The sequence below is a fragment of the Sinocyclocheilus grahami genome, unplaced genomic scaffold (assembly GCF_001515645.1).
Source record: "Sinocyclocheilus grahami isolate Dianchi unplaced genomic scaffold, SAMN03320097.WGS_v1.1 scaffold1091.1, whole genome shotgun sequence".
Classification (NCBI taxonomy): Eukaryota; Metazoa; Chordata; class Actinopteri; order Cypriniformes; family Cyprinidae; genus Sinocyclocheilus; species Sinocyclocheilus grahami.
In genome coordinates, this window is record NW_015506270.1 from 306,867 (window position 1) to 323,145 (window position 16,279).

Below are 16,279 nucleotides of genomic sequence, written 5' to 3' on the forward strand. Positions count from 1 at the left end.
ATATGTGTGTACTGTCTGTGTATATTTATTATGTATATATAAATACACACACATACAGTATATATTTTGAAAATATTTACATGTATATACATTTATATAGTTACATTATTATATTTTATATTATATATATATAAATATATTTAATATATAATCATACATTTTTCTTAAATATATACATGCATGTGTGCGTATTTATATATACATAATAAATATACACAGTACACACATATTATGTAAAGAAAAACTTATTTTGGATGTGATTAATCGCGATTAATCGTTTGACAGCAGTAATATATATATATATATATATATATATATATATGGGCTGTCAATGGATTAACATTTTTTATCTTTTACTGTGATTAATCGCAATGCCATTCAGTTTCTAGAGAAAGCTGCATAATGTGATGTTTTTCAGACAGAAATTTTTAGTGTAGCAGTACTGTGTTGTATAAAATAAAGTCAAATGTGAAAAATAGGCTGTGCAAAAGTTTGGGCACCCTTTCAATTGTGTTGATTTTAATAGCTGTAGTCTCTTATTGCTGATTAATTACAACACCGTATTGATTTGAATTCCTCAGTGATCCTTAACACTGCAAACTAAGGTGCAACCCATCATGGGAAATTATATTTAAGGTAGCTAATTGCTAGTTGTGCTTTTCCTTGATTCTCTACTGGAAAGTGGCAACATGGGAACCTCAAAAGAACTCCCTAATGAACTAAAAACTAGGATAATTTGTCAATATGAATTAGGAGAAGGATACAAACATTTTCACAAAGGTTTAAGGTCTCTGTCCCCACAGTCAGAAATATAGTTAGAAAATGAAAGGCCACAGGAACAGTCCTTGTGAAGGAAAGATGTGGTAGGCTGAAAAAAAATATCTGAAAGGCAACAGCGAAGAATGGTTATAATGGTCACAGACAAACCACAGACCACCTCCAAAGAGTTTCAAGAACATCTCGCCGCTGATAATGTCATTGTACATCATTCAACAATCCAGCGCACTTTGCACAAGGAACAGCTCAATGGAAGGGTGACGCAGAAAAATCCTTTTCTGGGTACTGCCAACAAGCAGAGTCGTTTAAGGTATGCAAAGGCTCATCTGGATAAGCCTGAATTATTTTGGAATAATGTGCTGTGGACAGATGAAACTAAGATAGAGTTATCTGGTCACTACCAGAGGAGCTTTACAAAAGAAGAACCTGCTCCCCACTGTTAAATTTGGTGTAGGGTCCATCATGCTGTGGGGCTGTGTGGTAGGCACAGATACTAGAAACCTTATCAGAGTTGAGAGTTGCATGGATTCCACCCAGTATCAGCAGATTCTTAAGAACAATGTTCAAGAATCAGTCAAGAGGTGGAAGTTATGCCGGGGGTGGTTGTTTCAGCAGGACAATGACCTAAAGCATTGCTCCAAATCTACCAAGGAATTCATGCACAGGCACAGATACAATGTTCTAGAATGACCATCGCTGTCCCCAGACTTGAATATCATCAAGCATCTATGGATTGACTTGAAGCAGGCTGTCCACACTCGGCAGCCATCAAACCGGCAGACATTTTGCAAGGAAGAATAGTCAGAATTCAGGGATTTATCAGTGGCTATAAGAAGCGTCCACAGGCTGTTATTTCAGCAAAAGGTGGCTCTACTAAATACTGATGTGATTATTCCATTGGGGTGGCCAAATTTTTGCACCTGTCTGTTTTTGTTGTGATTCACATTGCATTGTTTCTGTTGATTCAATAAATGTTATTTCAGAATTTAAATGTTAATGTATCCATAAGGTATAAATTATATCCAAATGAAGTTGCAGCTTTGAAAGCCTAGCAGATTATAAATTGAAATGATGATAATTATCAGGGGTGCCCAAACTTTTGCATAAAACTGTATAACCTGCAAATATATGGAATTAAATAAATATTTTGTAATTTACTGTACAGGCCTGGAAAAGTCACATAAAAGATTAAAATCTTTAAGAGCAGGAACGTGTAAGTGTTCCCTCATCTAGGAACATACCTGAGATTCTGGGTGCCTCTTGACCTTTGATCTATCAGATAAGTCACATCCAAGTGATAATCATCCAGCGCTTCCTGTGCCAGACGTTCATCATGTCCAGTTTCTAAGACGTTGTGTTGTGTCAGACGGGAAAGGTTATAACACAAGAGTGCGTTCAGGAATTTGACTGACACCAGCCTGTGGAGTCGTCATGCATGTCCAGCTTTTATTTCTTAGTGTCCACTTGTGGTCTCTGACTCAAAAAACACAGCTGCGGATTTTTAAACAAACAAGAGTATAACTAGCTACACAGTATTTAGTGCGAAACTCTTATCAGTTGTACACTCAGGCTACTACGTTATTGCAGATATTTCAACATTCACACTTCTAACCCTTCTAGGGATCATAAATACTTAAGAGAAGGGGGTTTTCATGTGGCGCAGCTCTATAAAATAAATGTTTTTCACAAATTGCCCTGCTTGAAGTGGTATTTTATATAGATAAATGCATAGATTGCTGCTATCAAAATAGATAAACATAAATTAAATGAACAGTATCTTACTTCTTTGACCTGTGATCAGTATTTTATTGCAATGAGTTTGAATTGCTACGCCATCTAGTGGATCGTCTTATGTTGACGTGAATCAATCACAGCTGCAAAATTATCATTTGTCATATTATTTATCATATCAGTTCACCCACTTATTCATTTGATCTAAATGTGTTTTTTATTGACTTAAATATCCAGTTTAATGTTTAATTTCCATATTGTATAACATCAGCCAGAAAAGCAATTTAATGTCACCACAGTTGAAACATGCATTGTGAGCAAATGCAACAACAACAACAAAAATCTAATTTCATTAACCAACAACTCAAACACAAGTAAATTGTACAAAGGAATATGATCAGTATGTACAAGTGGAACTGAAGTAATGAAGATAAACGTTTTAGCACATATGGCAAAATGCCTGTTTCCAACAAGGGGAAAATAAAAAAGGTAATTGCGACATTTGATCTCACAATTCCGAGCTATATACTCACAATTCCAAGAAAACTGACATAAACTCAGAATTCTGACTTTTTTCTCAGAATTGCAAGAAAAAAAGTTGGAAACAAGCTTCCATAATTCACACTTTTAAAATGACATTCAAACAATAAATAAATAAGATTATGACAGGTTATTTATTTTGAACATAGTATAAATAAGTAAAATTTGCTAGCTGAGTTAAATTAGAACAAGGAAGAAAAAGAATAACAGAAAAGGAAGAAAAATAGGACACCGAATCCTAGGTCTGTTTTATACAGAGTGGTAAGAGACTCTGTACGTACGGTGTTTAACTGGCTTTCCATTGATGTGAATCTCATCTAAGTGTCACTTATACTCTCATTCATTGCTTTGGTGCCACTCTTCCATACTTCCCACATCTCCCACCATTCTTGTGTTACTGTCTCCTCCAGCGGTTTGAGGGTTTGTCCTTGGTTTCTGCAGCCGCTTCTGCCTTGGCTTCCCGTTTCTCTGCCAGACTGCTGAGCAAAGCTGGCAGGTCATCTGTGATGGCCTTCTCGATCGTCTCCAGCAGGCATCCGCCTGACCAGCTGCAGTATGAGGAGAGGAGCTTAAAGCCACTGGGAGGATTGACTCCAAAGAAGTCCCGGTACGCCTCCGGTTCTGGCAAGTCGAACTTACTCACATTGGTCTTGGCCAGAATGGACTTGAAGATGTAGAATTTGTCAGGGTCGCTGACAATATCGTCGAAAACCTCATGTGGGTCACTAAACCAGCCCAGCTTCTCATAATACGTCTGCAGGTAGCGGTCGACCAGGAGGGCGTGGATGCGCACGCGGATGCCGTGCTGCCGAATGAAGGCGATTTTGTTTTCCAGCCGGTTCTCGATTACCTGATTTAGGTCCTCCAGCAGAGAGATCTCCTCACGTTTAAAAAGATCTCTGTTGGTGTCAGGAGCGTAATCCTGCGGCCAAAATGAGCTCACGTAGACACGTGGTGGTTCTGTCACGTTAATCAAAGGTGCCATGCTCCAGAAGAGGGCACCGTACACGCGCATTAGGTCCTGGGTTGTTAGACTGTCAGCCTTGTTGAGGATGATACGGATCTGTGACTCGCGTCCCTTCATCTGTCTGAACAGCATTTCAAGTTCTAAACCGACATCCAGTTTGGTTGGGTCAAACACCAGGAAGATGAGATCGGCACGGTCGATAAACCACTGGCACACGTCGCTGTAGGGGTACCCTAAAGGACAACAAGAGAGTTTCAAATTTGTAAATGTACACTTAGTTATACTAAGTATTAGTACTCATGTTAGTATTGTTCAGAGTTGAAACTGATTTTTTTTATTCAGAACTGGTGCCTTCTGGTTTGTTCTGCCAATGCTTGGAGAATACTGATACTAAATACTAAAAAAACTACTTATTCAGTGGTGCTGAAATATTTATAATATATAATACATTAATAAATTGATACAAATATTTTAAAATGTATTTAATCCTTTGAAGTTAAAGTTACATTTTCAGCATCATTACTCCAGGCTTCAGTGTCGCATAATCTTTCAGAAATCATTCAAATATGATGAACTGCTGCTTAAGATACACTTTTTATTATTATCAGTATTGAAAGCAGTTGTGCTGCTTAATATTTTTGTAAATCGTGATGCATTTTTCAGAATTCTCTAATTGGAAGTTCAAAAGGAAAGCATTTGTTTGAAATAGAAATCTTCTGTAACCTTATCAGCGTCTTTCACTTTTGATCAATTTGATGCATCCTTGCTGAATGCTGAACTTTTCAAGGGTAGTGTATATTTCCAAATTGCTTTTAGTATTGCTGTTCAATAGAAATAAAGCCAATTATTGGATTGGATTTAAACTCTGAAAAGTCATGCAAATGCCTGTGTACACACACTTTTTGCAAGAATTGTTATGAATGCATTTTTATTCAAAATTTGGGTCACATTTGATTTTAAGGTCCAATTTTCACAATTAACTACAACTTTTGCCTTAAATTCCTACTGCTTATTAATAGTTAGTAAGGTAGTTGTGAAGTTTAGGTATCGGGTAGGATTAGGGATGTACAGGTGCATCTCAATAAATTAGAATGTTGTGGAAAAGTTCAAAGTACTCAATACTTGGTAGGGGCTTCTTTTGCTTTAATTACTGCCTCAATTCGGCGTGGCATGGAGATGATCACCTCCATGCCACGCCATTTGTGGCACTGCTGAGGTGGTATGGAAGCCCAGGTTTCTTTCTTCCTCCATTACCTCTTCTGATTTATCTTCCACTGGCTCTTCAGCCTGAGAAATTGCCTCTGCCTCGTCTTCTATCTGAGAAATCTCCTTGTCCTCACTTGCCTCATCTTGAATCTGAAGAACCTCCTCTTCCTCAACTACCTCCTCTTCAGTCTGAGCAAGTTCCTCTTCTTCACCTGTTTCATCTTCAGTCTGAAGAACCTCTTCTTCCTCAACTACCTCCTCTTCAGTCTGAGCAAGTTCCTCGTCGTCTTCTTCCACAGATTCCTCAACAACTATTTGTGACTCTACATCACTGTCTACCTCTGAGATCTCCTCCTCCTTCACGTCTTCACGTGCCTCCTCAATAACTTCATCCACCGCCGCTTCATTAGATTCATCTAACTCAGCTTCTGCCTCTCCTTCCTGTGCCTCCTCCTCAAATATCTCTTCAGAAGAGGTCTCCTCTTGATTCAACTCTTCAGATTTCTCTTCTGAAACAACATCTTCCTCTTCATCCTCAGAGCTGACATCTTCGGCCGTGGTGTCAATATGTGCACCAGTGCCACAGGGTTGGCACACAGGTCTGTTTGGTGCAGGAGTGTCATTGGAGGAGCTCTGGCTTATATCCTCTGTGCCATCACAGCAGTTAAACAGCTCGCCTTCAGACTTCAGCTGGAACGGCACCAGCGACTCAGTCTCAGACTCCACTGCATCTTTGAAAGAAAAACAATAATATTACCCTAAATGTGATGGGATATAAATCAGCACATTCACACAGAATGAAGAATGAATCATATTTGATATTACAACATAATGGCGACAAAAGTAATTATGCACAAGTTCGATTAATTTTTTACCAAAACACCATGGAAAACCAAAACCTAAAAATAGTGTTTAAATAGTTGAATTTGGTAGTTGGGTAATTGATTTGGTACTCTGTTTAGGGTGTTGTTAAACTTTGTAGTAAAGTTCTTCTGCAACGAGCTGCCTCTCAATATTTCAGCCAAACCAATTTTATACGTTGCTACTCTAGCATCATTTTTGGTCACAGTGAAGTGCATCCACACTGCTGACATGTGCACCTATTGTACTGTAGCTTATCCATGTCGTATGCACAAAATGGATGCTGACGCAGGTTTTTGGCCAAATGTTTTTGGTTTTGCCGAAATTTCAGTACAAGTGTGCCTGAAAACTTCCTGAAAAGTGAAGCTAAAACATTTTGATCGCCACCTAGTGGCTGTCTGAAGTATAGGTCATAAACCCCGCCATCTCCAAGTAAACAAATGAGATATGAGCCAAATTACACTTCAAATACATTTTTCCCAAAGATGGTTTCCATCATTTTAGGTCAGGGGTGCCCAAACTCTGTCCTGGAGGGCCGGTGTCTTGCAGAGTTTAGCTCCAACTTGCCTCAACACACCTGCCGGGAAGTTTATAGTATGCCTAGTAAGAGCTTGATTGGCTGGTTCAGGTGTGCCTAATTGGGGTTGGATCTAAACTCTGCAGGACATCGGCCCTCCAGGACCGAGTTTGGGCACCCCCTATTTTAGGTAGTTCTTATCATGCTGATGTATGTTCAAGCAAGTTTTCTAATAAGTTTGTTTTTAGTTTTTTATTTGATGCTATAAAAATGGGGTGTGGCGTCATGATGGTGAGCTTGTGATTAGGTCTGCAGGTGTTTGGGTGGGACTTTGATACAATGACACCACCTCACGATCACTGCACAGACTCGGACTCCAAATGAAACTCTACTGCGCAGACTCAGGCTCCAAATGAATAAGGTGGCCATACGTGCCATTTTTACGGTATTATTTTGGTATTTGGGTCTGTTTTCCTGTTGTTATACTTGGTCGAGGGTAATGATCGACCAATAGCGTGCAGGCATTGTACACATTTGACCAATTGTGGTGTGTGAGAAGGAGGGATCTACGGAAAATGGTCAAAGTGATGCAAATACGTACACATGTTATGTTCGTTCGTTCGACTTGAAGCGGCACTGCATGAACCAATCGTTGTATGACATCAAAGTACAGCGAGCGCGAGTCGAAAGCATAAGGAGCTGTCTGCTCTCTAGCTCTTGCGGTACTTTGATATCATACAACGATCGCTCTGCACAGCGCAAACAGCCAAAACCTGGATATTTTAGGCAATATAGAAATCCTGACAAGGATGTGTCCCGTAAAAATGGCCCGTATGTTCACCCTACAAATGAATCATACTATGCAGACAAGACTTAGAATCCAAATGAATCGCTACTGTACAGACTCAGACTCCAAATGATTTGCTACTGCACAGACTCTGACTCCAAAAATGAATCACTACTGTGCAAACTTGGACTTCAAATGAAAAACTACAGTGCAGACTCGGGCTCCAAGTGACGTAATTTTTGCAAGATGACAGCGGCCATATACTGAGAGGTTTTGGCTTCACTTTTCTATAGTGGAAGGAAGTAGAGATGTTTTGTCCATTTTCTTTTAGTCTATGCTTCCACATAACATCCCTGAAGAAAAGCATCTCGCACACTGCAGGTATATAACATTAGCATACAGGATGCTGTGTTGGAGACAGTATCATCTACAAGAGGAGTGTCCATTCCTGTTCCTGGAGCTCTGCCTTCTTGTAGAGTTTGGTGAAAACCCTGATCCAACACACCAGTTTGTAATTATCAAGTGTTTATGAAGGTCTTAATTAGCTAGTTCATATGTGTTTGATTTAGGGTTAGAGCTGAACTTTGCAGGAAGGTAGATCTCCAGGAACAGGACTGGGCACTCCTGATCTACAACATTACTCAAGTAAATGAAATAAAACCATGGTTACTATCCTCAATCACGTACAGACCCTAATTTAAAATGGTGTAGCTGTAATAGCTGGATTTGAACAATGTGACTTGGTGCTAGAGCTGCTGTTGGCACAAATATGTGAGTCTGTGGCGATGACCCATCTCTGTGATTCATGCGGCGATGAATGCTCTCGATGAGAGCTAAATGCTTTTCATGTGAATCACATCCTGAAATAGGGAGCAGAGCTGGCAGGAGAAGAGAATGCCAAGTCCTTTCTGTTCATGTGGATCATCAGAGCAAGGTTTATTTTTCATACTGTCCTCCGGCGCGAAGGCAGGCGGCTCTGATAAAGGTGTTAGCATGGCGTCTTTGTACTGGATTCCAACCTCTAGTTTTAATGTCAAATGCTTCCATTGAAAAGTGGAGCTCCGCTTTCAAGCAAATAATGGCGCATTAATTTGTTTGCCAGTAACATTTTTGCAGATTGAAGTGTTTTCTCTACACAGCCATTTCAGTGGCTTACAAAATGTAATCCATATTAAAATGTAAAAAATGCACATTCAAAAGCACTTTTTTTTACTTAATGCTAAATTACTATCAAACGACAAACCCTAAATTGATTTAGCCATACATTTACGCAGCAGTTCAACAACATACTGACAGCAGAGGGCACCAGTGTCTATAGTTAGTTCAGATAAACCTCTTCTTCCACATTTGACTACTTGTAAAAATGCTCTCTGACAAGCTTATGTGTTCCTTAGAAGTCTCTAATTAATTGAATTGGCTCTAGACAATTTAAATGTGATATGTTTTGCACACTTATACACATGCTCACACCCTCAGGAGAGCTGTATTTAGGCCAAAGTCATAGTGCAAGACTGTCATCAATGTAACCATGAGTCATTTTGAAGGCTTAAGGCCATGTTACTGTGGTATGAGTTACTCTTTATTGTTAGCTTGCTGTCTTTACTAGTACAGGATTATGGTTACATAATTGTCACAACACTAATATGATGTAAAATAATTACTTTTATGAAGATACAGATGAGGGGAACGTGGATTTATTTGACCTTGCAACTTCTTTTTTTTAAATGTCACTGAAATAGAAAGGCTGGTTATGATGTGCTACAGAACTTGAGTGTTGGATTATTTTATAATAAGTTGAACAGCTCATTCTGTTCAATATAATATTCTACCATGTTGATTTAATTAAATTAGAGCCTGCTCTAGTGGTAAGAAGAGCAGCAATGCTATGTTCGCCAAGGACCATCCCTATATCCACACAGGTATTGTTTTGTAGACAATGGCTGGGGAGCTTTTGGTCACAGTGGAGAAGGAATGTTTGAGTGTATTATTATTCCAGTGTCTCAGGTGTCTCTTGTTGAAGTAATACCACCAGTACTGGTAAACTACCCCAAAATGAAACCAACCATCCATATTTGATAATACAAGATCATCTGCATTTTTCCAGTAAGGTCTAAGTGACGTAGACCAGCCCCTTCCCCCTTCGACAGCATGTTCTGAGGTGAGGACAGAAACGGACAGGTGCTCGATCCCAAGTCCTAGATCTTCATGACACAAATAGCCTATGCTGAGAAGAGTTTCTCTGCTTTTATAGACTAAAATGACATTTCTCTTCAGTTTATTTCTGATAGCACTGACTGTCAAACCACTATCTTATGTGGTTGTGTAGAGGAGGGATTTATCGAAGATAACTGTGGTCACTAAGCAAAATTTAACTAAAGACTCACAAAAGAACATGACAGAATGATTTTCATGACATTCATTTTTCGTTATGTTTCCAATGCGGATAAAACACCAAAATACTGTTAACATGTTCCCTGCAAAAATATACAATGCGTGACCAGTGAAGTCTGATTCTCAATCAAAAAATGAACCTTTTATGCCCCCAAAGGCGAGTGAATTACTCTTATGAGCCGGTTCTTTTTAGTGAATCGAATCATAATTTGACCAGTGAAGTCTGATGCTCGAGTGAATCCCTGCGTTCCATTCTAAAGGGCTCATCCCTATGCCCTAATCCCTTCAAAGGGTTTACCCTCCTGAGTGAGAGCTTCGAATGGTTAAAGGGTGTAGGGGACCAAACAACTGTTCCTTGAAGTGTCCTTCTGCGTCGTCATCACGTGCCCACACGGAGGCGCCGTCATCATGCAAAGAATCTGCGCAAAGGATCATGGGAGCCCGAAGTGTCCATCAGTTGTACCCTTCGAAATCCTTGATTCCGAAGGGCCCTTTGAAGTGGCCAGTTTTGAGCACTTCGGTTTGGAATGGCCCTTCAATATGGCGGCCATGATTGTTTTCACAACGAAGTGCCCTTCGGCGGGTGATATATCCCGTTTGGAATGCACCGAATGACTCTTAAGAGCCAGTTCTTTTTAGCGATTGACCAGTGAAGTCTGAAGCGCGAGTGAATGACTCTTACGAGCCGGTTCTTTTTAGTGATTGACCAGTGAAGTCTGAAGCAGCTTGAGTGAATGACTCTTACGAGCCGGTTCTTTATAGTGAATCGATTCATCATTTGACTAGTAAAGTCTGAAGCTCGAGTTAATGCCTCTTACGAGCCGGTTCTTTATAGTGAATCGATTCAGCATTTGACTAGTGAAGTCTGAAGCTGGAGTGAATGACTCTTACGAGGCGGTTCTTTATAGTGAATCGATTCAGCATTTGACTAGTGAAGTCTGAAGCTGGAGTGAATGACTCTTATGAGCCAGTTATTTTTAGTGAATCGATTCATTGACCAGTGAAGTCTGATGCTCGAGTGAATGGCTCTTACAAGCTGGTCCTTTTTAGTGAATCAATTCATCATTTGACTAGTAAAGTCTGATTCTTGAGTGAATGACTCTTATAAGCCGGTTCTTTTTAGTGAATCGATTCATCATTTGACCAGTAAAGTCTGATGCTCTAGTGAATGACTCTTACAAGCCGGTTCTTTTTAGAGAATCGATTCATCATTTGACCAGTGAAGTCTGATTCTTGAGTGAATGACTCTTATGAGCCGGTTCTTTTTAGTGAATCGATTCATCATTTGACTAGTGAAGTCTGATGTTCGAGTGAATGACTCTTACAAGCCGGTTCTTTTTAGTGAATCGATTCATCATTTGACTAGTGAAATCTGATGTTCCAGTGAATGACTCTTACAAGCCGGTTCTTTTTAGTGAATCGATTCATGATTTGACTAGTGAAGTATGATGTTCAAGTGAATGACTCTTACAAGCCGGTTCTTTTTAGTGAATCGATTCATCATTTGACTAGTGAAGTCTGATGCTTGAGTGAATGACTCTTATGAGCCAGTTCTTTTTAGTGAATCGATTCATTGACCAGTAAAGTCTGATGCTCGAGTGAATGACACTTATGAACCGGTTCTTTTTAGTGAATTGATTAATCATTTGACCAGTTAAGTCTGAAACTCGAGTGAATAGGCTTGTTTGAGATGCGCCTCGCCTGAAATATAGGCGAGAGTAGGCGGCTGCAGTGAGGGGAGGAGTGAAATAAGCGCAGGCAAGACGGACAGTTCTGACCTCTAGAAGTGAACCGATACCAAGGAGATCAAAGGCGGATATCGCGTTATTCTCACTTACATGCTGTGTTGCTAATAAACATGATATAATTTCAGTTCTGTTGCTTTTATATGAAAATAAATATGATGAACAAGACACTCAAAGTGCTTGCTATTTCATTCCATACGAAAGGTGTATTTATCATCCATTTTTACTTTAATACAAACATGTATTTTAGATTTTTATAAAAATATGACAACAATCACATTATCTCACACAGAGATCGTGCTGTCATAGTGTTTGGGAACATTCATGCATAATTTAAATACATAATCATATGAAATCACATAAAAATAAAACATTTTAGAAGAGAACCGCAGCATCACAGTTGTCTGAACCAATGAGCATTAAGCTGTGTCGTCAGTCAGTCGTTTCCCATCATGCTTTTGATCAGCGCAGTCGGTGGAGAGCAACTGCACAATCCGACACAGCCGCCTCGTCGTCGCGAGAGTTTTTTTGCACACGTCAGCATGACATCAGAGCAAGTCGGACGTAACTCGGACACTTTTCTAACCGGCATGCATTTCGCGGTGATCACCGGTGATCGGTTCTGCGCAGAATTTGCTCATCTCAAACAAGCCTAATGACTCTTACAAGCCGGTTCTTTTTAGTGAATCGATTCATCATTTGACTAGTGAAGTCTGATGCTCGAGTGAATTACTCTTATGAACCAGTTCTTTTTAGTGAATCGATTAATTGACCAGTAAAGTCTGATGCTCGAGTGAATGACTCTTATGAGCAGGTTTTTTTAGTGAATCGATTCATCATTTGACTAGTGAAGTCTGATTCTTGAGTGAATGACTCGTAAAGCCAGTTCTTTTTAGTGAATCACTTATAAATCATGAAATATATATTGCCCTTTTTGTTTGTTTGTTTTGCATTATTGAAATGATCTCAACATTGTATCTATTTTTCTTATATTTCAATAGTGCTTACAGATTTGCTTATTGACCATTTGTATTCCAATTAGCCTATTTGGTTCAACCCAATCTCATGAGAAACCATAACTATTGTACTAGGTGATAATTAGTATAAATTTGTACGTTATGATTGAAGTAAATATATGTTTTTTAGAAAATAAAAAATAAAGCTTGAAAGTCCACCCCTAAAACGAACAAATTTGCAACAAATTTACCAAAATGTAAAATAGTTACACATTTTTTGAGAGTGCGTTGATTTGGTTTCATGTATTTGTTTATGCATGGATATGTGTTTTCGGAATCAGAATGAGCTTTATTGCCAGGTATGTTTACACATACGAGGAATTTGTTTTCGTGACAGAAGCTTCCACAGTGTAACAGAATGACAGTGACAGAACAAAAAACACAGATAATAAAAATAAAAATATAACAAGTCAATAAGGAATAAAAATATATAAATTGACAGTTGTATGTGCAGGTATATTACACTAGACAGTTTTTGTATGTACAGGTACTGTATATTATGTGCAAATTGAAATGTAGACTGAGTATGAGTGTTAGATAAATAAGTGTATGAGTGTATAAATAGTGTGTGTTCCACAGTTATTGTCAAGTGTTCATGAGATGGATGGCCTGAGGGAAGAAACTGTTCCTGTGTCTGGCTGTTCTGGTGCTCAGAGCTCTGTAGCGTCGACCAGATGGCAACAGTTCAAAGAGTGAGTGTGCTGGATTCACGGTCCAGAGTGATTCTGCCAGCCCTTTTGCTCACTCTGGATAAGTACAGTTCTTGGAGAGAAGGGAGTTTTAATATACCTAATGCATGTACGTACTGTATAACTTGCTGATGTAAGTGTTGTGTACATTTTATTTGTTTGTATAGCAACACGGTTTACTCTGGCTTGCGAGTAATGTCTGCGTACGATTGGCTGGTGTGACTGGACTGTGACAGGGAAGCCCCAGTGCAAAAACAGGCCACATACAGTAGCAAGGCAGGACAGAGGCTTTAAGTCCTTCTTTTAACATAATGGTTGCCCCTACAAGGCCTGCAAGACAGAAATAAATAGTGATTGAGACAGTATACAGCGTTGTGACAGCAGCTGTGGACTGTAAGCGTATATGTGGATAGAAAGTACAAGGGGGCGTGTTAGCAGAGCTGTGAAGCATGACCATGCAACTGCTCGACTAAGAGTGTCTGATTTCATGGTGCACTCTGAACACCTGACAGCACAGATGCAGAAAGAGAACAAGAACTATGCAAGGACAGACAAGGATAATATTAAAAACCAAGCAGGAGGAAGCGGCAGCCTCTAATTATTTCACCAAGAGTAACCAGTTTTCTTTGACTACTGAGAGACAAGAAAGCCACCAACAGTTTCCCTTACAGTTGATTGCAATTTTGACCAAAGGATTACAGCTATCATCAATTCAATGAATAGGAATTTTAAAGAAAAATATATAAGAATTAGTATTCAAATTTGTAAGAATAATAACTAGTTTTCTTTGTGGCAATACATTTGGATACATACAGGATCACAGGAATGCAGCAAAAATATATATATTTTTGTGTATTAATTATTATTTTAAAAAAATACAATTGAAATGCAATTCATACATTCAATAACTTTAATACACCTCTTCTATGATGAGCATGGTTTTTATATTTCTAACTTAAAATTAATTTCACTATTTGTCAGGGTGATATAATTAAAGAATCAAAGTGCTGTAGAGAAAGTGTATTAAGCATTTTTAAATGTTTTATTATTTACCTTCTAAAAAGATATGTATTTTAACTAAATGTCTGCACTTATTAATATTTGAGAAACATTTGTCTTCCAATTCAAAGTTATGTGTCGTTACTGATAAAGTCATGTGGTGCAACCAACATGTAGAAAAAATATTTCTAAAAAAATAAAAAAAGTGTAAAAGTCTAAATGTCTTTAAACAATTATGACAAGGCAAGGTTAGTTCAGGTCAAGCGGTGCAACTCCCTAAAATATTAATAATTCATGGTAATTGTAAAATTTGACTTTTAAAAGTATATAAATTTTTTTTTAAAGCTATATGACTGACATGAATATAAAAAGTATATTTCAAGAAATCAGTATGCATTTTAAAGTAGAATTGTAAATGTTTTTTTCTTTTCTTTATCGTGGACACTATTATCAGTCATTGACCTATAAAAGTTTGTGTTAATAATTAAGAAGTATGATTTCATATTTTAGAATTATTTGAGATTTATTATAGTTTTTGAATGTTTTTATTTTTACTGTTTTTATTTAATTGAACTTTTAGTAATTGTTTGTTATTTGTCATTTTAATTAGTTTTGTAATTTTGTTTTCATATATAGCCTAGTTTTTATTCATTTTTATCCCAGTTTTAGTTTTTCTAATGCACAAAGTTAAACTAAATGAAAATAAGATATTTGCTTTGTTATGTAGCTAAAATTAAAAGATCTTATATATAGAATTTATTTTATTTCAGTTAACGTTCATATTATTTAAACTAACAATTTATTTCCCCCTAATGGTTTTAGTTATAATAATCCTGGCATAAACTTAGCACAGCAGATGAGATCTCCCCTGTTCTATAAGACATTTTCATACCTATCAGAAGTTACATAATTCAACGGAGTAATAAGAAAGTTGGTCGTTCAGTTTTTTCAAGGCATTGTGTCTACACAAGCCCTGAAATCAGCGAGAATGACTCCCAGAAACACTTTCGCCGGCACTACATATACAGTACATGCCATCCAGAAACTGAAATTCAGTTGTACTGAACATGCTGTACTTGAGTGCACTTGATGATTCTTAATGAAGGAATCAAAGAACAATTTGACTAACTTACATATTCAAGTTCATAAAAACATTAAGACTAGAAACCCCACATTTTACTACACATTCTGTAAAACACTCCTCCATACACAAACTATGAATACAAGCAGGCAGATGCAGGGACGCTCATCTCCACCAAGGACAAGCAATCTGATCTAGGACTTCAGACACTTATCTTGAGGCCTAATACTCCCAGGTGAATACCCAATCACTGTTACTAAAACATTTAGCTTCACACTTCAGCTACGTACATGCAGAAGTCACCTGCAGCTCTTAGTTCAGCAGTCCACCTGCATTTGAATCCAGTTTTCTTACCTGCAGTGGCGAGTGCCAGTAGAGGCAGCAGGCAGCAGACAGGGAGGTAAAGCCTCATTTTGACTGCCAGAACTGTCCAGGACCCCTCTCAGGCTATATATACCCCCAGAGAGAGGCGAGAGGGCATGCGGAGGGTCTGGGGGTGGGGCGGCGCTCACGGACATCGGAGCATTTGCACAAGCGTCAGCACTGGGAGCAGCTGCCTTCTCCAATCAGATGGCCTTTAACCTTTGCTTATTTGTAACCGTTTCTGGGTAGCTGGGTTTAATAATCTGTGGAGGAAGATTCAGTTGTTCACTCAGGGGGACCAAATCTGAAAACATAAAGAACTGAAGGTGGTGAATTTAATTTAGTACCTCAGGTGACCAACAAATGGCGCACTTTTATTGACTAGTTTTCAAGAATTGAAAAGTATTACCATGTTTTTTGGACATTTTAATGTGGTAATACAATGTACTTTAAGACCAATAGACCATTTGGATGTTTGCAAACAGCGAAGACGTTTTTGTGGGGCGGTGCCAACTTGGTAGCAGAAAATTACAGTTCTGCAGTAGCAGTCTATGGAAGCCACGGAATTAAAGAGTAAAAAATTTAATATCCAGTTTACATCTCACAATT

The 16,279-nt window shown here is 38.4% G+C and overlaps 1 protein-coding gene across 1 annotated transcript; it reads right to left on the bottom strand.

Annotated features, from left to right (window-relative positions):
• Window positions 1-3,193: 3,193 nt before the first annotated feature.
• Window positions 3,194-15,759, bottom strand: LOC107566662 (sarcalumenin-like). Its single transcript, XM_016252164.1, has 3 exons — window positions 15,611-15,759; window positions 5,245-5,952; window positions 3,194-4,248 (listed from the first exon to the last, which is right to left on the bottom strand). Exons 1-3 carry the CDS (start codon window positions 15,717-15,719, stop codon window positions 3,443-3,445), a joined length of 1,623 nt encoding a protein of 540 aa, XP_016107650.1. The 5' UTR covers window positions 15,720-15,759; the 3' UTR covers window positions 3,194-3,442.
• Window positions 15,760-16,279: the final 520 nt, after the last annotated feature.